The 24,169-nt window shown below is 47.4% G+C and overlaps 1 protein-coding gene across 2 annotated transcripts in view; it reads left to right on the top strand.

Annotated features, from left to right (window-relative positions):
- The window catches only part of PIK3C2A (phosphatidylinositol-4-phosphate 3-kinase catalytic subunit type 2 alpha), a 1,158,716-nt gene that overhangs the window by 383,577 nt on the left and 750,970 nt on the right, over nucleotides 1–24,169 (top strand). For both annotated transcript variants that reach the window (XM_078681042.1, XM_078681043.1), the window contains one exon: nucleotides 2,047–2,214. In XM_078681042.1, the coding sequence (XP_078537168.1) occupies nucleotides 2,047–2,214 (168 nt within the window). The remainder of the gene's footprint in view (nucleotides 1–2,046; nucleotides 2,215–24,169) is intronic.

Here is a 24,169-nt window from a genome sequence, read left to right as displayed (position 1 = left end):
CCGAGTTGCGTCTTAGGCTTATGGAATAAGAGGGGCCAGGCATCATAAAAGGCAACTTGGTCTGTTAAACCAGTATTCTCCAACAAGGCTGAACCGACAACGAACTGACAACCATTTGCAGATTTTTAAATGTATCATAATATATCTTCTTAGTCGGTATTTACACAGTTGTAAGTAAACCCATTGTTCTTTTATTTTATAAGAATGTCTTTTTTTAAACAATTGTTTCAATTTGCTTTTAATATCGCATGTAAGTTATATTGCAGATGGTTTTAAGTAACTGCATTACAAAAGAAAATAAATACGAAATACGACTGCATTTCCGAGAGCTATGGAAGCTCAATTAATATACATGTCAACCCTGTGCTACCCCACATGGCTTGGCAGTTCGGCCGGACTATTCCCATGAGGCACAGGGTCAGACTGGTTTGCATATGGCCATGTCTGAACTGGGGTGGCGGAGTGAGCTAAAGAATGATGATGGATTAAACCCAGATCAGTTGACTGGGGGTGAGTGCTTGCATTGTTCAACACTCCATCCATCATCCCCTTTGGTTTTGCTTTATTCGCCCCACAGCACCTCAGCCTGAGGCCCCGCTCACCATCTCCGCTGACTGCCTCACCGATCCACCACCCGTCATCAGGATTAGAGCTGCCACTCACCACGTCGTCTGCTCGAAATTCCCTGCCTACTTCCAGGCCGTACGGTCTTAGGAGCTGCTTCCAGAATGACTGGTTCTCCGGGTCGCACCTCAGCCACCCCACATGGGAATCAAGTGCCATATTCTGGGCTGCTGCCCAGCGCGCACTTTCGAGCCCACAGCGGCGTTCTGTTGCTTTGCACAGGCCGCCCTCCTGTCTTTAGACCTGTTCGTGCCGCTCCTTTCCCTGTCGTCTTCCGCCCATGGAGTCGCTCTCCTCCTCCGCAGAACACACAAACGCGACCCACCCGTGATCGCCTTCTTCAGGGCCGCGTACTCCTAATCACTCTGCTCCAGCCTCCTCCACCTGGTAGCACTGTCAATGAAGCTGTCCTGCAGTCAAGCACAGATTATGGAGGATGTCAGCTGGCCTTCATGCGCGGTGGTGCCCTCTTCTGAACTCTGGCTTAACAGGGATGTCGCAGCATCTGTACTGGCTGCCTCCGGACTTTAGTCCTGAGCACGCCTTTCCTCCCCCTCCTCACCTGGCTCCAAAGGGGTTGGAGTCTTGCGGGCACAGAGTCGTAGCCTGCCCTGGATCACCTTTCACGGAGGGCCGGACCCCTTTCTCGCCCTGCTCGAGCCCCCTCTGTCCGGCAGTTAAGACGGCGAAGCAGCTCCTCCAGTCGGGCACAGATCTGGCTAGATGGCTGCCGTTAGTCACTCAGACCCGCCGCCTCATATTTCATGCCGACAATTTCCTGCAGTCGGCAACATGCTCGGTCTGTCCAGTGTCTGGGTGAGACTGGCCATCTCCCAAGGATTTTTTATGTGAAATTGCTATTCAGGCGTTTACTCGGCTATCTTGTCAGGCCACAATCCCCTCAACTTGTTTGTCTCTTGCCTTATTCCTAGAGTTAAAAAATGTTGCAAACAATTTGAAATGAGTTTGTGTTTTATCATGTTGTGCTTTTTCACAGTATTGTTTTGAGAAACTCTGATATCTACAAACACCAATTTATTTATAAAAAAAATAAAGATGTAGGCATGGAATTTGCATAGCGACGTCCAAACTTCTGGATTTCCTATCCACTTATCTAACTGTTCCGGCATTAATGTGTTTTTATTTGTTTCATAAACAGGAGTATATTTTGATATCTTGAGATTCTCTGGAATGGAATTCCACACTGTGCTTGCTTGTAAAATAATGAAAGGACTTTGTGGTTTTAAAAAGTGAGGAAATGGAGATTAAAAACGTGTCTTCTCCGTCTCCTGAGGGAAATCTACCAATTTATGCACAATAATTGTTCATCCTTCCTATGATGACCTTGTATTTTTATATAATTATCTTTGATTCATATTTTTTATTGCTTAACTTTGTTTTAACATTATTTTCATCCCACAGGATAATTTTTCCCGTCCAGGTTTCACAGTTGCCACTAGAATCAATATTGAAACTTTCATTATACGGGATATTTAATCAAAACAGTAGTGGCTCTCCAGATTCTAATAAGCAGAGAAAGGGGCCAGAGATGTTGGGTCAAGTTTCCTTGTCTCTCTTTGATTTTCAGCGGTAAGTGTTAAAATAGATAATGTCATGCATTAAACAATATGCGGTCATAATGATTTCCTATAGAGCGAGACTTTACTTCATATGTATATGCATAAATATAATTAAAGCAATGTCAGAACAAAATGTCTGTGCTCCTCGAATATGCATATTTCTGCTAGACACTTCATACTGCAGATTTCTAACCTTTTGAATATTCCTACAGGAGTCAGACTGGTTCTGCAAAAAATTTCAAAAGTACCTGTGTGTGTCGGTAGGTGTTCCCATGCAGCTCTTCACTAATGACATGCCCATGTAGGTGCCACTCCTGCACGCTGACACTGACATCCGTTTCTTTCTTTCCACGCACCAGACCCAGATCTAGAGCTACCTCTTGTCTCTTTAGGATCTTTTTCTCGAGGGTGAGTGTCTGAAAAGTTTCAGCTCTCCGTCCATCATCTCCTTGTGTTTGCTTCATTTTATCTTGGCAGCCAGGTGCCAATCTACAAAAATGTATATGCCTGCTGGTGGGACAGGTTTTTGTCGTGTGGTGCCGAGAAACACATTGATACACTTTCCGCACCCCTTTGTAAAGTATTGTTTGCCTTGTCCTTAGCCCAGCAAGGCCTTTCTCTGGGCACTGTTAAGGGGTATCTTTAAGCCATTTCTGCTTTATTATGTAAATGTAAATGTACATGTATTTATATAGCGCAAATCACCGACCCGGTATCTAAGCGCTTGCTTAGGGAACCCGTCCTGGTATTCCCCTGTGAGATACCCCGGCAGGGTATCCACAAGGTGAAAGCCAGGCATCCCGCCGCGAGGGGCGTAGTGGAGATTAAGCAAGCTATTGCCCAGAGTCGCAGAGTGTGACCCCGTGAGTTGAGTAGGCACCGGAGCGAGAATTATCGAGCCTGTGGAATTGTTTTTTTTTTTTAGCCCGAGACCCGCCGAGGCGGGGAATCGAACCCTGGTCCACGGCCGATCTCACCTTCCGGGTCTGCCGCCTCTAACCACTGAGCCACGCCCAACCCGCCCAACCTGCCTTCCTTGTGTAAGTCACTTGTGACATATTTGTTTAAAGATCTGCAGCAATGGGACCTTAATTTGCTTTGATCTACCTGATGTCTTCCTATTTGAACTCATGCATATTTGTTCTCTCAGACTCCAGACACTCAAGACCGTTTTCTTGGTGGCCATCTCATCGGCCTGGAGGGTCAGTGAGCTGTAGGTTCTACTTGTTCAACCTCCATAAACCAGCTTCTTCCCAGAGAAACCGATTCTCTGATTCCGTGCCTCTTTTATGACAGTTGGACACCCTTTCACGTAAGCCAAAACATAACTTTGCTGAATTTCTTTGCTCCTCCTCATCCCTCTGAGTAGGATGGAAGACTCTACCATCTGGATACTAAGAGTACACTACTGTCCTATGTACCAGTGTACCAAAGAACATCAAGTCGACCATCAACTCTTTGTAGGCTTCAATAAAGAATGGGAAGGCGGTGCAGAAACGGACCATCTCCAGATGGGCAGTACTTTCTATTAAGATCTGAGATGTATTTGCCAGTAAGTAACCCCCCTGAGGGCATCCAGCTCATTCCATCCAATCCAGATCTTAGCCTATTGTGTTATCTTGTGGAGGGCCTGTATTCGCTATCTGTCAGGCAGCTACATGGGCATCCTTGCACATGTTAATTCATACACAATTCACAACCTGAGCAAACCTAGATGCAATAGTACAAAGTGTCCAATCAGAACAAAGACTCTTCAAAGAATGAAAAAGTGTCTCTGAGGGTTGTTTTCTTTTCCTTTATTTCTTCAAGATTCATAAGCAGTTGCAGCATACAGTTCTCCCAAATATTTTCTAATGTACAGTTCAATGCCGACACGTGGTTCGTCCGGCTAATAAGCCTAAGGACTTCGTCAGGGCAATTCGTTAAAACTTTCAAAGGGAAAACTCAAATAAATTGGGTTCTTTGAGTATCGTCATTCACCTTCAAATAGTATTACGAAGATCTCTAGTCTTGAGGCAAGACGCCGAGCTGCCATGGCCTATTGATGTGACACCTTATACTACTTTAAACGGGATTATAAAGAAGAAGATAGTTTCTCGCTTCAATTGTAAAATACCTGTCCTTTCTAGCGACCATCACAAATCATATGCGAAAGTAGTAAAGAAGAATATAACCACTACTTCTACTGAAAAATACCCGTTTTTCCTAGAGATCTTCGTAATACTATTTGAAGGTGAATGACGATACTCAAAGAACCCAATTTATTCGAGTTTTCCCTTTGAAAGTTTTAACGAATTGCCCTGACAAAGTCCTTAGGCTTATTAGCCGGACGAAACACGTGTCGGCATTGAACTGTACACTAGAAAATATTTGGGAGAACTGTATGCTGCAACTGCTTATGAATCTTGAAGAAATAAAGGAAAAGAAAACAACCCTCCGAGACACTTTTTCATTCTTTGAAGAGTCTTTGTTCTGATTGGACACTTTGTACTATTGCATCTAGGTTTGCTCAGGTTGTGAATTGTGTATGAATTGACATAACAAGTATAAGAAAGGTTTCCCCCTTTTTTTGGCCTGTTTTATTACAACTATTGACAAGAGTTGTATCTCCACCTTTGAGCATATACTAGTAGTTTGGATAACTTTCTATAATACCACAATACCTCCTATGCGCATATTTTTTCCCTCTTGTCAAAATTGTTTATAAAATCCTTGCACATGTTGACAAGAAACTGCAGCCTGGACTGTCAGGTCCACTCTGCCCGGTAGTTTGTCTGTTCGTTCTGAGTCAGTTCACAGACCAACCTTCGGGAGGTATTGCTTTGCTAACTATTCTAAAGTAAGTAATCTGCTGATAGACACTTCTATCAGTTAAACAGGTTACTTACCTTTTGTAATGTCTTATCTGGATGAGACTCCAGCTACAGATTCCTTACAGACCCTCACATCTGTGAACCGTTGTTTCCACCTTAAGAAGTCCTTGTAGACCCTTAGTATCTGCCTACTAGTTGATCTGATGTGACTCCGTGTTTCTGGTGCGGATATAGCCATGGAGGTGTTTTTCCAATTGGTAAGTAGAGATCTTCCCTCGATGGAAGGGTGCTGAGTGAAGGCCTCCTGAGCTCACTCTAGCACTGGGATTGCTGTACAGGGCCAAAACCATTTTTGATAAAGTTTTCTCCAAGTTTGAATTTTGATAAGGCTTCATTAAGAAAGACCCAAGAAACCTTATTGAAGGCCTTTTCGGCATCCAGTGTTTTGGCCACACGTTTTTGAAGATCTACGTTTTCGCTCACTCTAGTACATGGCAGAGCAATTTGGGGTTATCATTCGATCTTTCATAAAGCCAACCTGTGAGCCACCAATCAATCTATGTAGGAGATACTCTAGGCGTTTAGATAAGATCTTGGTATATATCTTGGCATCTAAATTAATTAGGGAGATCGGTCTGTAGTATTTTGCTAGATTAAGATCTTTGCCGTCCTTGGGATTACAACTATAGCTTTACTAGCTGATCCCGAAGCGGCACCAGAGCCTGCAAAATGGTGAAAGAGGTCCACTAATGTAGGGAGTAATGGGTAAGCAAATGTCTTATAAATGTTTGCCGTAAAGCTCTCCAGTCCTGAGGCTTTATTCACTTTAAGGGAATTAATTGCTAACAATATCTCGTCTGCACTTATTGGGGAGTTGAGTTTCTCCCTATCGTCAGGGGACAGTTGAGGGAGATCAAGCTTATCTAGGTGGGATCCACAATCTTCAGGTGAGATCCGAGAGTCATCATGGTATAAAGATTAATAACATTTCCAAATACATCTAGAAACTTGTGGGGATCTGTTTGTATATTATTCAGTTTATCTTTCATGGAGATGATCTGTTTTTGGTTCTCTGTATGTTTCAGGTAAGATGCCAGCATTATTCCTGCTTTATTAGCCTTGCAAAGTCTTAGGCGTTTGAATGAATTATTCCAGACCCACTTCCTCAGTTAATAGTTTATTATATTCATATTTTTTATGTATTAAAAGAGTGAGTGTGTTTGGGTCGAGATTTGACATTTGGAGGGTCTCAATTTTTTCATTTACAGAGAGCCTATATTGTTGTTATGTTCCATGTTTTACTTTGCCTAAATGTCTATTAGTGTGCCCCTGAGGGTAGCTTTTAATGCGTCCCATAAGGTATGTATCTGAATAACTGGGGAGCAGTTTTCTTTGATATAGTTAAGGTTTGTCTTCTCGAGGTGTGACTTAGGAGCGAAATCTTTAAATGACTCATCATTAAAACGGCAAATTTAATTTTTCTTGTTTGGGATTAGTTCCCCTGATTGTTAGTAAATGATCAGGAATGGTCTGACGCCAGACATGGTAATATGTCAGACTGGTTGATAAGGTGAGTATGAGTGTGCGAAATTGGTTAAGAATCATCCTTTTTGGGTCTCGCTGGAAAAGCATCCGTAAGGATGCATCCAGCTGGAGACCAGTAGCGATCACTGTGGGAGGAATGACGGACCAGAGGGTGCACGAGCTTTTTCTCTCCTGGATTCGTGTGCGCGAACGCGCACGTCGCGTCCGCGTCCCGTGCTGTACACATCGCAGACCGACACTCGCTCACACACACACACACACCCTCCCCCACAGTCACACACACGCACTCCAAGACACATACACACACACACACGAGCACACACACACATACACAGGCCGCCCCCCCGCGCGCGCGCGCGTACATGCTTCCCCGGCCGCAGCTCAGCAACGCACTCACCGGCTCTCCTCAGCTGCAGGGCCCGGCAGCAGGACTCTTCTTCCCTCGTTAGGCACCGGGGCGCAGGGTAGGCTCCTGCCTGCTCCGGTGCACGGCTCCAATCGCGGCTCTTCCGTGGTAGGCTCCCGCCCTCCTACTTCCTGTTTCCTGTTGTCGCGCCGGCCTGCCTGACTTCCTGGTCGCAGGCCGGCAGAGTAACGAGGATGTTTTGCGGTATTTATTTATTTATTTAATTATGCATTTTTATATAGCGCAGACTTTACCCGAAGGCGGTATTTATTTATTTATGTATTTATGCATTTTTATATAGCGCGGACGTTACCCGAAGGCGGTATTTATTTATTCATGTATTTATGCATTTTTATATAGCGCGGACTTTACCCGAAGGCGGTATTTATTTATTCATGTATTTATGCATTTTTATAAAGCGCGGACTTTACCCGAAGGCGTCGGAGGCTTCACAACAGGAACAGAAATGAAACATAATGAGAAACATTACAAAAGAACAGGTTGCAAAAACATACGTTACTTACATAAGGTAATAGTGACAATTGTGAGCAAACAAAATACATGAGGTAGTAAAAACTATGAGCAACCAAAAATACATGAGGTAGTAAAGGTAATAGTGACAATCGTGAGCAAACAAAATACATGAGGTAGTCAAAAGTGCACCAGAGGAAATGAAAGTGACAAGTGTGCAGTTATAAGAGAAAACAGAGTATGATTAGAGGTATAGTCCTGCAATAAGTGCTAGACACTCAGGCTCAGGAACAAGCGTTACATGGGCAAGGTGGCACTTGTGCAAGTATCAAAGGTAGCCCGGAATACAGTACCACTGTGATCACAAAATTCTTAAGCAACCTGCAACACTGGGGATTTACAGGAATCCAAACACCAGCGTAAAGTACTCGAACAACAATAACGTCTGTCTTATAAATGTCACAAAAAAATGTAAATATTTCACTTCTGTTCTTGGATTTTCGTGAAAATACAACACATATTGCATTGCAAATGCTATAGGTGTCACATTTGTGAAAGTTAAAACTATTGGCATTGTAAATGACAAAGCTATTACTTTAGCTATTACTATAGCTATGTTCACAACCAACACATAAATAAAAAAAATGTAATTCGCAATACCAATGGCTCAAACTTTCCTAATGCGAGACCTATTGCATTGCAAATGCTTGTTATATATGAGGAATGTGGAAAGGAGAAAACAGGGTAGTCTGTGGTATTGGGATGTTGCAATCTTCAGCGGTCCTTAAGGTGAAATCTGATGCAGAGATTAACTAAGGCTTTGTGAGATTTAGAGGAAAGGAGTGGAGATTTAGATGGTCTATCGAGAACCAAGTGAAAGGGGAGATTGAAATCTCCACCCACTATTGTACGTTTGTCGCCAGGGATATTTTTAAGGGTGTCACTCAGAGAGTCCCAGAAGCCTGCAGAGTCCGTGTTCGGACCATAAAGGTTGAGAAGGTGTACATATTGACCATTCTGGTCGATTTTCGTGTAAACTATTCAACCAGCAGAGTGTGGCAGAAGTGTAAGTTTAGGGTTCTTCGGAACAATCATTATTAGCCCTTTTTTTTTTTACTCTGAGCTGGTGGGCATATGACTTCACTATTCCTTTTATTGTTAAGCGAGGTAGTTTCTTTTTGACCAATTTTAGTTTCTTACAGTGGTATAAGGTCTGCCTTTTGTTAAGAAAGGTAATTTTCAATTTTTTTTATGCTTAACTGGTTGATTTAGACCCTTGACATTCAGTGATATGATTTTCAGGTTTTTAACTCAAGTTGTGTTAGCCAACATACGGTTAACAAAAAGAGGTTTAGTTCATTGTGTCAAGATCCACATGAAGTGGGAATTCTTAGCGACAGTGCTTCAGCATACAGTTTCTACTGCACACAGAGTTGTAATTCTGATGAACCTAAGCCAAATTACATTTCTTACACAGTCCTTGATAAAGTGGGAGTAAACCAAGAAGACAATATAGAAACAAAACATAAGAAAACATAAGAAGGTAACTGAAAGAAAATGCCCACAAAAACACCTCAAGGAGGTCCCAAAAAGCCCCTTCCCCCACCCAATCTACCCACTGTCCTAAGGAAAGGAGTCTGCTGCTAGATAGTCTTTACCAGACAAGGTAGTACTGAATGGAATCTTCTTCCAGAAAGGCATTGCTATAAGACTGCTGTGTCCTAGTCTGGTACCTGGTGCACATTTTAGGGACTATGCCATTGCTAGCTAATGAAGAACCTCCAATAATGGCCATAACCAGTGTCCGTGTTTAATACAGCGCTATTAAACCATAGCCTTTGAGTCAATCATATTGCATGCTTTCCCAACATATAAGATTCCAGTGTTCCCATAAGCCTTTGCATTTCAGGGGCTACATACCTTCCTGCTATACTCTTCCAGACAGAAGAGGGAGTTCTTTTTAAAGCAGCATCATCTTTATTCACCTGCTTGCACGCATTTTGGACTTACATTTCGCTAGACACTGTGACTACCATAGTGTTCATAGTTTTCTCTCACATGCCATTCCGCAAACATGTCCTGGACACTGCGACTACAATAGTGTTTTCTCACCTGACCAGCCATTCCGCAAACATGGCCTTGGACGTTCAGCTCCACTATGTCCTCAGAATGCCCGATTCAGAAGAAAATAAATCACTCTTTTCAAACCTCTAGGTCTCTTCATGGATCATAATATTCCTTTCCATCTGAGTCTAGTTACAGTTGGAATCCCTATTCCTGTCTCAAGTGTCATTATTTATGCATTTCCTTATTTGTATATGTGTTTGTCTCTTATGCTTCGTACACTTCACACTTTAATTCTTTTGTCTCGAGGCACTTATTTTCGTGGTAGGTGAAAGAAACCCATATCTGTCCCTCGGGAAATGATTACTCTTCAGCCTCATTATCTAATGTAATGTAATGTGTATCCTTTTAAAGCGCACTGTTGCCAGCCGGCGTCCTGGCGCTGTATACCGCTGGGGAACCTGTCCTGGCTTTCCCTGTGGGATGGTCCCTGCTGGGAATCCCCAAGGTGGAGCCAGGCATCCCCGGCGTTGATGGGGCCGTTGTGGAGATTAGGCAAGCAAATGCCCAGAGTTGCCGAGTGGGACCCCTGGTTAGAGTAGGCACCGAGGCGAGAATTATCGAGTCCGCTGACCCTGGTCCACGACCCTGCCGCGTCGGCAATCGAACCCTGGTCCCGGGCCGACTTCTGCTTCCGGGTCTGCCGCCTCTAACCAGTGAGCCACACCACTCCACCTATCTAAAGATATAGATATTATTGATGGATTACCGGGGGGCGTGGCTTGAGCGCCGATGGCGGAGGTCGCCTAGCGTCTCGGCTCCGCGGCCGAGCTCTCATTAATCCAACTGTTGGGAGGTCCCTGGGACACTTGAACCCCGAAAAGAATCCCCCGGTGACCCGGACACCCCCTCCTGCGAATAGAGGCCCGCGGCGGCCTCGGGACTGGGCCAACGGCGCAGAGAGGGGATTACGAGGCGGAGCCCAAGATGGCGCCCGCTCCTTCTTCACCGCCTCGGAGCTGAGGACGGCCGGAGACCCAGGGGAACCGGACGCCCCGACACCCCCAGCGAGCCAAGCGATCCTTCCCCCGCTGGGGCAACACCCTGCGACCTGTCCCCCGACGGCCCCGAGTGGAGCCTCCGACGCCCGGTGGCCGAACGGGAGGACCCGACCTGCGGTCGGGAAACGCTGGTGCAGAGCGGAGTGGGGGAGGGGCGGAGAGACCTGCTCACCACTGGGCGGAGGCTGCTGCAGCGGCCCGCGACACTGGCCCTGACTCCCGGCTTGGAGGTGAGCGAGCTGCACTAAAGAAGCGGAGGGGAAACTATGGAGCACCCTCGCAGTCCCCCACCGCGATGAGGCTGAAACGACTGGCACCATGACGCAGGAGTGAGGAGCGTCCATTGGGGGGACTGTGGTCGCAGCGGAGGACCCTGACCCGAGACCATCCATCAGAACGGGGGAGCTGCGAGGGGAAAGGGAGAGACGGATCCATCACTGCTGAGCGGTGCCTAGCAGTGCGGCCCGTCGTTCCAGCGCTGGCCCCGTACTCGCGGATAGGGGGGTCGCTGCTGAGCTCTGTAGAGCGGCCCCATCGTCGCACAGCTACAGGGACTCTCGAAGAGGCCGAGTGACGAGGAGGCGACCTGGAGCGCTGTGGAAGCTCGCTACTCCCAGGACTTTCGCCACGCTCATCCGGGGCCTTACTGCCCCTACTGCTGAGGCTGAGAGCACACGTCTGACCAGTGATTTGAAGACGTGAAGAGCTCCTGCCCACCGTCTTTGATCCTAGACTGGCCTACTGGCAGGCGATCGCCCGGACCGCCACCTGGGGACCTGCTAGCTTCGGGAGGTTCCTAGGGGCCGCGGGGGAACAGGCCGCTGAACGGCGACGTTTCTAGAGGCCGCGCCACACCGAAGTTGGCCCCCGGCTTGATCATCCCCGCTCCTGCTGAGACCCTACTGCAGACCCTGACCACCATGGGAAAACCGAGAGGACCTAAGGGAGGCGCCCAGACCGCATCTGACGTGGAACCGCCGGACAACGAAGAGCGCCTACACGTGGAAGGGCCAGGGAGCCCACATATTCAGGAACAACTTGATAAAATCCTGCTGGCGATCACTGAGACTAGATCAGCCCTCCGAGAGGACATTGCTCAAGTTGCGACGGGCTTGGGACTGCTCCGAGCGGACCATGGCAAGCTCTCCGACAGAGTGAAGGAGGTGGAGGGATCGGCGAGACACCTGGAACCAGCGCAAAAAGCTTTGGACGCAACGGTGAAGGACGCTCTAACCCGCATAGTAAGCACTGGAGAAACGGGCGGAGGACGCGGAAGGGCGCAACAGGAGGAATAACATTCGGATAGTTGGCCTTCCGGAAAAAATTGAAGGTGGGGACATGGTGACGTTCCTGGAAAATTGGCTGCGGACGGCGGTGGCGCCGGAGGGGTTGTCCCCTTTCTACACATTGGAACGTGCGCACAGAGTGCCGGCCAAACCGCCGCTACAAGGCCGACCACCCCGCCCGGTGGTGGCACGGATGCTCCATTTTCGCGACAGAGACTTCCTATTGCAGGCTGCCAGACAGAAGGGTCCTTATCAAGTGGACAACAGCCGCGTGAATATTTTCACGGACTATACCTACGAGACGCAGAGACGTCGGTCCTCCTTCCTGGCCGTCAAGCGGGAACTACGAGCAGAGGGCATCCAGTACTCCCTACTATTCCCGGCGCGAATCCGCATCATCGTGGACGACTCCACCAAGTTCTTTGACACCCCGGACGATGTGTGTAGTTGGCTTGAATTATACAGGGCGGGCAAAGATGGCTTCGGAACCTCTTCTCAATCCACGATGGAGGATATACTACAGCGGAAACCTAAGAGGTTCAGACACCGCAGGGGCAGGACTACTCGCCCCTCCACGGTAGAGACTGCGGCGGAGCGGCGTGGTGCGCTGGAGATGGTCTCTTCCATGTCTGGCCCTCAGGACGACCATGGAACTGCTCAATTGGAACCTGGAGAGAGTGGAGGCCACTCGGACACAGAGGGCTCTGAAACGGACAGTGTGAAGCTCCCGGTGGTCACCCCTGAGACAGCAGAAGGTCTACTTGATGAACAATGAAGCTTTCGGGTGAGCCAGTTCTGGTCGGGGAGCTAAGGGAGGGGGCGGATACGTGGGGAAGATGGGACTCATCAGGGGGAATTGTTTATTCACTGACTACGGGGGGGGGCCGCAGGACCTCTCTTTATAGACCCTGATGCTATCGAGCTCGGCCGCGATGCGGCTTGAAGTGGGACCCCGCGTCGACGCTCGGCCCCCACATTGCCCTTAAGGCACACCTACGGTGGCTACCGTTAGGTTAGTAGGAGGGGAGGTTTTGGGGAGTACAGTTTGGATGGGGACTAGATGGCACTATTTGGAACCTGTTCTGGGGGGGTTGGAAGGGGGTTCATGTTTGCAAGTTGATTTACAGTTGTTAAGGGGGGGACTCGTCATCGGTGCGGATTTCAGCGGGTGTTTCCCCATAGTTGTACTGTGCTCAGAGAGACAGGAGGACACGATATGGGACAATAGCTGACCTATCAAATCTGAAATGTATCACTTGGAATGTGCGGGGTCTGCACACCATGTCCAGACGACATAAGGTCCATGCTTATCTAGTGCGCAGAGGAGTACAGATCGCGCTGCTACAAGAAACACATCTGAGGGACTTGCGCTACAGCATAGATGGCGAGGGCAGGTATACTGCACCACCTACTCAGCTTACGCAAGAGGCGCGCTAATATGGATAAAGGCCGGAGTACCCTTGCAGGTTGATAGCCATATTGTAGATCCAGAGGGGAGATACGTCGCGTTGGCAGGGAAATTAGGGGGAAGAGATTTGAATATTTGCTGCATTTACGTGCCTAACACGGACCAACTCGCCTTTCTAAATGCGCTGTCGGGGTCCTTGGCCCGCTACCTCTCGGGACCCATCCTCCTAGGGGGCGACTTTAACTCGGTGCTCGACGTTAGCATGGATAGATCTCATCCTCCCCTCCCGGACTCCCGGACGCATCGGGTGGCCAAGGGCAGACTAAACTGGCAGACTAAGTGGGGACTGACGGACATCTGGCGAGCGCACCACCCACACACTCGGGTTTACTCCCACTTTTCCGGCATGCACGAATTGCATGTGCGACTGGACGGCCTATTGGGGTCGGGAGGGGTGGCTTCTTCGGCTGTGCGGTCTGAATACCTGACGAGGACACTCTCCGACCACAATCCATTATTGGTTGATCTCCGGTGGCTCCAGTGTGCCCCATGTGTGCCTACCTGGAAACTGCGGCCGAGCTGCTGGAGGACCAGGTGTTCCGAGGGGACCTGGGGGACAAGATCACGAGATACTTGGAGATAAACGAGGGCACGACTGCAGAGAGAGCCACGGAATGGGACGCCTTTAAGGTGGTGATTAGAGGCTATTGCATAACGCAAAAAGTTGGAGTGCGCCGCGTACTCCTAGAGGACCTGGCCAGAGCTGACCGAGTCCTCCGCGAACTAGAACTCTCCCGCCCTGGCCGCCCAGAACTCCAACAGCAGATCCTGGCAGCAAAGGAGGTGGTGGCTGTAGAGGTTGAGCGACTGCGCAGTTATGACCACAAAGCTTACCTGACTAGATCGTTGGCGGAGGGTGACAAATCGAGTGCGCTGCTGGCTTGGCTTGCTAACCCTATGAGACGAACCTCGCCCATTGTGGCAATGAGGACCGCAGAGAATGAGGAGGTCTACACTCAACCCGAGATCCTTCATTGCTTCTGGAGTTACTACAAGAGGCTATATCGCAGTCGGTTACCGCCGGACACTTCCCCGACGGACACCTTCCTGAGGGATCTGCCGATCCCCGCTCTGGAATCGGAACAGGCAAAAGGCCTAGGACGGGATGTGGAGCTGGGTGAGATCAGAAGCGCGATTAAAAATATGGCACGTAATAAAACGCCGGGCCTTGACGGCCTACCTGTGGAGTTTTATTCTACATGCATAGATATCCTGGCCCCCAAACTCCTGCGGGTTTACAAAGAGGCGAAGTCTTTGGGACGACTACCAGGCTCGATGCGAGAGGCCCTGGTGGTACCTTTACTTAAACCAGAACGGGAGGGAGCGGAACCACCATCTTATAGACCGCTCTCAATGCTCACGGTCGACTATAAGATCTTGAGCAGCATACTAGTCGCACGACTGCTGGAACACATGAGCTCTCTAGTACATACCGACCAGGCGGGCTTTATCCCCAAGTGCAACACTACGATGAACATCCGACGCTTATTTAGACTTTTGGAGGGTGATCACACAGATGCTCCCGATCCGATGATCCTCTCGATAGACCTGGAGAAAGCCTTCGACAGCCTAGAATGGATTTATCTTCACAGGGTCCTTGAGCGGTTTGGTCTAGGTGAGGGATTCCTGAGATGGACCACGGTGCTGTACGCCTCGGCGGTGGCTATGGTGAAATCGGGCCCGCTGATATCCCAGCAATACCCAGTAGAACGGGGCACGAGACAAGGCTGCTCGTTATTCCCATTGCTATTCGCCCTTGCAGTGGAGCCGCTGGCTATCTCGATCCGTACCGGGGCCCACTACAGGGGGTTACAATCTCCGACGGGCCACCAGTACATCTCCCTGTATGCTGACGACCTACTGCTTTTCCTTGAAGACGCTAGAACGGCCTTAACCGGAGCAGATTCAGTGCTCACGACTTTTGGTGAGGTGTCGGGACTCCGGGTGAATTGGGCTAAGACCTGCCTATTTCCGGTCCACAGACATAGCCCCCAGCCGGACATTCACAGAGAAATCAGATGGGAGCCGGCTTGTTTTAGGTACCTGGGGGTGCATGTCTACCATCGCCCTGTTGACATACTAGAGGGCAACATCTCCAGGGGCATCCGGGCGTTCAAGGGTAGCATGTCCTTTTGGTCTACCCTACCCCTCTCAGTGGCAGGGCGAATAGCACTGTTAAAGATGTTGGCACTGCCCCGACTACTGTACTACTTCCGGACACTTCCGATATGGATCCCCAGATCTATTTTCCAGGGCCTGGACTCTATAATAGTGACGTTCCTGTGGGGCTCGGGCCGCCGCAGAGTAGCGCTTAGGACCTTGCTGAGGCCGAGAGCGGAGGGGGGATTGGCGGCACCTGACTTTGAGACGTACTATTTAGCTGCCCAGCTACAGTTCTACACCCAGGAGGTGGCGCGTGAGTTTCGAGGCCCGGAAGAATCACGAGGCAGTGGCATACCCAGACATGTCTTATCGTATATTGCGCTGCAACAGAAGCTCGAGTTGAGAGACCTCACTCAGGAGGAACGCACCATACGCTCGTGCTGGAACCGAGTACATTGCAAACTGGGCAGACCGCGACCCTATGCCCCGGAGATCCCGCTGGGAATGCTTACTGCATTGCCCCACGGAGGAGACTGGTCTCGACTGGGTGTTTGGGAAGAAGTGGGTGTGCAGACCGTAGGTGACCTCTACGAGGATGGAGCATTGCTGCCCTTCCAGGCGCTTCTAGACCGCTACGACGTCCCTCGAGGTGACTTTTTGCTCCATGCGGCGGTCACAAGGGCACTCCAAGCACACTGGAGAACTGGTCACGAGGAACCGCAGCTGTCGGCGGCATGTTAATATGTCATGATGTTCGCGGGGACAATTAAAGCAGTGTCGTGCTTATACTCCAGAATGGTAGATGAGAGATTGACCCCCCCCTAATGGTTCTCAAAGCCCGATGGGAGGCTGATATAGGGAAGGAAATTCCAGAGTCCACGTGGTCCCAGCTACTGCAGCGGACCTGGAAGGGTACGCGGAGTGCCCGTTTCCAACTGGTCCACTTCTATGTATTGCATAGAGCCTATCTGACCCCGGAGAAACTACTGAAATATTTCGACCTGGAGACGGCAGCCTGTCCTAGATGCAGGACAGCCGGAGCGGACCTTTTTCACATGCTGTGGTCCTGTTCTATGCTGACCTCCTATTGGTTGATTGTAGGAGACACGCTGACCGAAGTGACTGGACGATCGTTGCAGGTGGATGCGGCTGTAGGGATTCTACACTGGTTTCCACATACCCCTAAAAATAAAATTACTAGTAAATTTATCGGTTTAGGATTACTTCTGGCCAAACGGGAAATCACCAGACACTGGAAGGCGCGTGTTGGTCCAACGGGCACTAAGTGGCGCAATGAACTTCTCAAGTGGGCGGGGAGTGAGAGTACATTGAAATTCCAGCAGGCGAGGCGGCGGCGAGATGAGCGGGCCCTAGAGGCGGCGCAGGCTTGGGAGACGATAGTGCAGGCCCTGCGCGACCATAACACACATACTGACTCAGACAGTACAGATGAGGGGAAGCCTGGATCCCAATAACATGCTATTACCGAATTGTACCCAATGTAGAGCACTACGGCTTATATCACATGATATTCGACCACAAGGTAGACTACCGATGACGAGAGGGGTGGAGGGTGGGGGATAGAGGAAGAGGAGCGTCATTCGCTTCCATCAAGCGTTAGAGTTCTGTACCATGATGAACGACACTTCAATCCTCTGGGGGGGTGAGACAGTTGGAGGGAGGGAGGGTACTGCGTTTGGGATGTTTGACAAAGCAGAAGAGATTTATTCTACCACCTGAGATATACTGGCGAGAACGAAGAGATACACACTGCAGAAGAATGGCACATGCCGCCCGACCCCCGGGTTGTGGGCTGAATGGCCATGTATAGAGGTTGTATCAACACCGCCAGCACTGACTTAGATTACGTTTCAGGTCCCAATGTTGTGATTATATCGATTTCCTGCAATAAAAATATATTTACAAAAAAAAATTAAAAATTTGATGGATTACCGCTCCACACAAAAAATTGGATATATATATATATATATATATATATTTATATATATATATAGTGTGTGTGTGTGTATATATATATGTGTGTGTGTGTGTGTGTGTGTATATGTATGTGTATATATATAAATAAATATATTTTGGCGTGTCCGAGCCTCTTTGCCACGGCGGGCCCACGGCGGGGTCGCTACCCCCAAAAAAACTATCCCAACAATTCCTGGTGCATATTCTTTGAAAGAAAAACCAAGAGCCGTGACTACAATTCAATTTAAGCGCATTTCATCGGCATGGGAAACACCCAACGCGTTTCGAAGTTGCCTCACTTCTTGTTCACGGGTGAGGTTTCATTTTAGCCATTCTTGTTTTATAGAAACAGTCTCATTGTGAGCATGCACGTGATCATGAACATAGATAACATACTCGGTTACACTTATGTTGGTTTGTATCCATTGAATAAAGTTTTCACATCGTGTATTAAAATTATAATGTGGATGTTTAAACAAAAATAGAAATGTCCAAAACCTATTTACATTCTACAACATTAAAATAGCAACGAGACTCAAGCAACATGCTCGCTATTCATTGTTTGCATTAAACACATCGTCTTATAACTTTCGCCTAAATTAAATTCTGCCCCAGTGGGCTATGCCATCATTTACATAAATTTCAGGTTCCAAGTCGGACAAGATTCACGTATTAACCTTCCAGCCAATTCTGTCCACGTGGGCATAGATAATCCATAGTACACCTGTATGCTTCTTATCTAGAATAAAACCTAAAGAGTTTAACTATTAGTGACCAAACTATCAACAGTGCTCTAGTGATTAAAAACAATTAAAATCAAGAATTCATCATGGCAAATTGTTTTCTAAAATTCTCCTCTTTAGTTCATCATAAATGTACTGAAAGTTCCTCATCGAGGTTAAGGCCTTCTGGATGTACCGTGTTGTACTTAATAATAAGTTTAGACTCTAGTCTTCTTAACTCCCTCAATCTATTGCCGCCCCTTTCTTTTATTGGTACACAATCCAGAACACAAATGTTCACCAAGTCTGGGTTTTGGTTATGTGTGGCTGCAAAATGGCGTTCGATTGGATATTGGCGATCTACATTCTTGATTGCCCTTAAATGTTCGAGAACTCTTTTTTTGGCCTTATGTAGCGTACTGCCAATATAAAATTTGTTGCACAGACATTTGAGGGTGTAGATCGCGTATTCAGTATTACAGTTAAGGTGTTTTGTAATCTTGTATGGTGGCTGATCTGGTGTTATTTTGAGGATTTTACAGTTTTCACTGTGTTTACATGCTTTGCACATAGTGCAAGTAAAGAAGCCTGTTATGCCACTGCCTTTCTTAGTTTCTTTTATTACACAAGTACTAAGAGTATCTTTCAAAGATTTCGCATTCCTGAAAGTGATGGATGGATTTTCTGCAATACCCTGCTCCAATATCTTTGTCTGTTTTAAGAATTTCCCAAAATTTCTTTAGGCTTCTCCTAACTTCCCAAGATTGGCAATTGTAGACTGTTATGAATTTGATTTGTTAATTTTTCTCTCTTCGCTTTGGAATCAACAGCTCACTTCTCTTTAATTTGTCTACTTTAGACCCTGCCTGTTGAATGACTTTTTTATTATAGCCTCTCTCACTAAATCTTTGCATCATGATCAACTTCTCCTTTTGATAGTCTGATTCCGTACAGCAATTCCTTTTGGCGCTAATCAGTTCGCCAAAAGGAATACTGCGGATTAAGTTTGCCAGATGGCAACTACCCGCATGCAGCAGCCTGTTGCCTGCTGTAGCTTTGCGAAATAATTTGCTGGTTAGCTTATTATCCAAAGCAATTAGTTTCAGATCAAGAAAAACAATACTCATTTTGCTCATGGGACTAGTAAACTGTATATTAAGTGAGTTGTCATTCAATAACATTTCAAATTGCTTGGCTTGTTCTTCAGTGCCATCCATATGCAAAATATGTCATCAATGTACCGGACCCAGAGGACGACATGGTCATTGAAGTGTGAGATGTTATTCACCACTTGCTTGGGCTGATCGGCGCCATCAACCAGCATAGGGAAAGGACTCCATTCTGAAAAGCAAGTGTGGGGCTAAATACCCACACACAGATCTCCACGAGGTCTGCAACCTTTGTCTCTCTGCTGAACACGAGAGTCAACACTGCCAGGCCAAGAAAACTATACATGATCGCCGGGCTCAACTACACAAAATGTCCAGATCAACTGTTTCGGCGCCAGTCAAAATCTTCGAGGCAGGCCCCAACGATCCAGAACCAGAGACAGGGGATGAACAAGCCAGCGTCTCCGAAGCCGACGAATCGGACTCAGAAGACCAGTCGATTACTCCAGGTCAACAGAACGTGAGTACTGATGTCGACGCCCCTTCCCCAAAAAATCAAAAGGCTCAGGTAACACATTCACCTTCGGGTCTGGGTCGACACCTTGACACTACTTCAGAAGCCCCGCATCCGGGCCCGGCTTCGAAGCGCACAGAGCCTTCAGGCAGCTCGGGATTGAGCCAGCCACACCACGTTGCCGAAAAAGCATCTTCAGCACCAAAACATAAACCCAAGGTACCGTCAACACCAGAATCTTCAGCACTGAAAGCGATACCCAAGGTGCCAGACTCTAAGGCACCGAAGATAATTCAACCCAAGCCTTCGGATCCGAAAAACAGCCTAAATCTTCTGAGACGAAAACTCCAACTAAGCATAAGGACATAAAAACCCCTCCTAAAGCTAAAGAAGACAGGCCAAAGCACCACTCGAAGCCAAAGTCCTAGGCGCCGAAAAAAGACAACGGATCCAAGAAACCTAGGCAGAAAACACTCCATATTGACACCATTACCGGTCAGGTCACCTCTATGCCACCTAAGAAGAGGAAATTGGACACCTCAGAAACAACTGTGATACCCTCCAAGAAAAAGAGACTAATCTACCTCACCTATGAGGCCTTTCTCTCCACTTCCACAGCTTCCAATCATTATACTCTCTCCAGTGCCTTCTCCTTCACCACAACAGGATGGTTAGGATTTAGGGGGTGGGGATGAAGATATAGACCCACCACATGACACTAAAGATACTGATGATGAGACCCACAGTATCCCACCTCATGACTCATGGGATGACTATAATGTCCCAGATGTACCTGAGCCAGGTTTACGTCCCTCCAGATGACAATGTAGGGTTTGCGCAACTAATAAATAGAGCGGCACAATACCATGGGGTTGAACTCCATTCCGACCCTATGGAGGAGGATTGTTTATTAGAGACCTTCTTGCAGCCTCAAAAAAGAACAAATACTCTCCCTATGCTTAAAGGTATGATTAAACATGCCCCTGAGGTTTTTAAAGATGCTGTCAGAGCTAGAGTGCTCAATCCTAGAACTGAGAAGAAATACAGGCCAGCTCCAGCGATCCAGCTTATATTAAAGATCAACTCCCTCTGGACTCATTAGTAGTGGCAAATGCCCGTAAACAGGCAAATTCCCAAACTACAGGTGATACCCCTCCGCCAGACAAAGAGTCTAAACTACTGGACACATCAGGTAAAAGAGTTGCGTTCCAGGCGGCAAATTCTGGGCGTATCGCCAACTCACAAGCTTCACTGGCGAGGTATGACAGGGCTAACTATGATGAGCTTTGAAAGCTCATGCAACATCTTCCAGATGAATACAAAACCAAGGCAAATGATCTAATACAAGAGGGAAAGTTAATCACAAACACCTCTATAAAATGCGCCCTGGATGCAGCAGATACAGCATCCAGCACAATTAATACAAGTATGTTACTATGTGGACATGCGTGGCTGCGCATATCTGTTTCAAACAAGAGGTGCAGTCTACCATCCTCAATCAACCATTAGATCAGGAACACTTGTTTGGACCCACTGTGGACTCATCTTTAGAAAAGATGGAAAAGGACACAGTAGCAGCCAAATCTATGAAGGCTCTACAAGGCACAACTAGTAGAGGTTCTTTTTGTCGCTCCTCTTATAGGGGCGCCTCCAATACCATTGGAACAGAAACCATCTCTACCACTTATAAAAGCCCCACCCAAACGTCCCCTAACAGAGGTTATTTTAGAGAGACTTACAGAGGCAATAACAGCAGAGGGAGAGGGCGTGGTTCTAATACCTGCAACTCCCCCACCACAAAACAGTGACTTCCCTCCACTCCCCCCAGACCACTCCACACTGGTCTGGGGACGACTATCACAGTTCCTACCTGTATGGAATTCCATCACCACAGACGGGTGGGTAAGACAAATTATCCAGTATAGTTACTGCCTGGAACTCACTTCAACTCCTCCCACATACCTCCCAAACAGCATCCAATGTCCACAGAACATCTCACGCTCCTCAAACAGGATGCAATTGAACCGGTTCCCTTACATCACCAAGGTACAGGGATTTACTCCCTCAAAAGACACACAACACAATCCAACTGCTACCCAACTTAGGACTCACAATAAATCTCACCAAGTCACATCTCCAGCCGTCCCGCTACCAACAGTATCTTGGTGCAACAATATATACTTCCAAAGCCCTTGCATACCCCAACCGAACCAGGATAGCCAGTATGCAAGCCCTCATAGCAAAATTTCAACCACAACATTCACTACCAGCTCGAGTGTTCATACAGCTAATGGGAATGATGGCCTCTAGCATCTTAATCGTCCCTTACGCACGACTCCAGATGCGTCCATTACAGGAATGTCTAGCACAACAGTGGAACCAAGCTCAGGGTCAACTTACAAATCTGGTGCTGGTAGACAGCCGCACATATCGCTCTCTGCAATGGTGGAGTACACAAAATCTTTCCAAAGGGTGAACGCATCGCTCACCGGCTGGGGAGCTCATCTCTTAAAATCACACCATTCAGGGTATGTGGATCCCTCAACAGAAACTAATCCACATCAATCACCTGGAGTTACTGGCCATATTTCACGCCCTAAAGTCTTTTCAGAAATATCTCCTAGGCAAAACTGTCCTCGTCCGAAGGGAGAACATGACAGCAATGTACTATATATAAAAACAAGAGGAGACACACTCTCTGCAGCTTTCAAGCCTAGCGCAAAGAAACGAGAAATAAATGCCTAGAGGTACTGCTGGCTGAGTGTGTTATTGTTTTGCTTGTGGGCACCTGGAATAAAGGCCTAACTACTAATCATTCGGAGTTGTCTCATGCTGCCAGTGAACAAGGGTGTTCCAGCCCGAAACGCGTATGGCGAAAAATGAATTTTGGACTCTGACGAACTGTGCTGTCTACTTGCTGGCCTCTGAGGGAGAGATGGTTAACGAGCGAGGACAACTCCGAATGATTAGTAGTTACGCCTTTATTCAAATTTTAGCCCCGCCCATTGGCCTCCGGGCATGCTGGTATATGCAGTTCTACTGAAACATAACAACCCCAGTGGGCATCAGAGTTGTCCCAACGATAAAGTGCAATGTAAAACCCCAGTGGGCTGGAACTGATGTCTGTGAACAGTTGTCGCTTTCTCAAACACCTCTGAGGGCAATAACCACGAATCAGTTACACCATGCAGTCGTGGCTTGTGATCCGTTTCTCTCCGACGGGCAGTTCCCGCGGCCGAGCAGGCCGCTAAACATTAAACCATCAGAATCGCTCCTGTGGGAAAAGCCTCTCTCGTGGACCACCTCTCCCTCAGAGGCCAGCAAGTAGACAGCCCAGTTTGTCAGAGTCCAAAATTAATTTTTCGCCATAAACAAAACCGCTCCTATGGGAGATCCATCGCCTTTTTCCGGGGTGGCTTGGTGCCGGCGGAGCAGTCGGTGATCAATATTACCCAAAGAACAGAGTTCCAGCGAGCACTCGGGTCATCAAAAAGCACACCAGGGACAAGTCCTTCAAATCTAAGTAACCAGGTTTATTACCTCCGTAAACCCGTTGTGACGCATTTCACGCTTCACAGAGCGCTTGTTCACACAACTTGGGTGAATAAAGTTCATCCATTTAAACAACATTTGCCGTGTAACAATTCATCACAATCGAAAGTGGACTATACACTCTAATGCATTTGTGCGCCATCTTGGAGACTGCTTTTGTTAACTTTACTTCAGTACAACTTCGTTATATTGTTGCATGTAATATCCCACATTCTAAGCATAAGTGTGTTATTGCAGGAGCATGTGTAGTTGCTTTCCGGTCTTTGAACACACAAATTGCAAATACGTGGCATGAGTCTCGTAACACTCAGCATTCTCAGTGTATGCTGGACCTTGTAGTTTGAGAGTGCATCAAGAGGGTCTGGAACTGGCATAGTCTGAATTACTATTTGTATTTTATACATTTTAACATTGGCATTGTTGGTTGTCATACTGTGAGGGATCCATGGTGCTCTCCCCAATATTTTGCATGCATTGTATACTTTGGCAACGTGTAGCGTGTTGTCAGTCGATGTGCCATGACATCTTGGCTATACTGTATGTGTATGCATGCATTCTTGCTGATTCAAGCCAACTTGATTGCATCTTTATAATTGACGGCAGGTGCCCGGCTTTGTTCATGACTAGTGTGGTATCAGGGGAAGCAGTGTGTCTTCTCAGTGAACGGGCATTTTCTGTCAGGTACCTTCACGTTCAGATCAAGTTAAAAAACTGAAAATGAACATCATAATCATTTTGGCTGTTTAGTGCCATCTGTTCGAACCGGTGGAGGTATAGCCACCTATTCTGGGATGTTAAAAAAAAAAAAAAAAAAAAAAAAAAAAAAATATATATATATATCTATATATATATAGATATATATCCCTGCATAGAG

Source organism: Lissotriton helveticus, chromosome 3_1, assembly GCF_964261635.1.
Source record: "Lissotriton helveticus chromosome 3_1, aLisHel1.1, whole genome shotgun sequence".
NCBI classification, from domain to species: domain Eukaryota; kingdom Metazoa; phylum Chordata; class Amphibia; order Caudata; family Salamandridae; genus Lissotriton; species Lissotriton helveticus.
The sequence above is the reverse complement of the archived record's forward strand: the minus strand, read 5'-3'. Positions and strand labels throughout refer to the sequence as shown.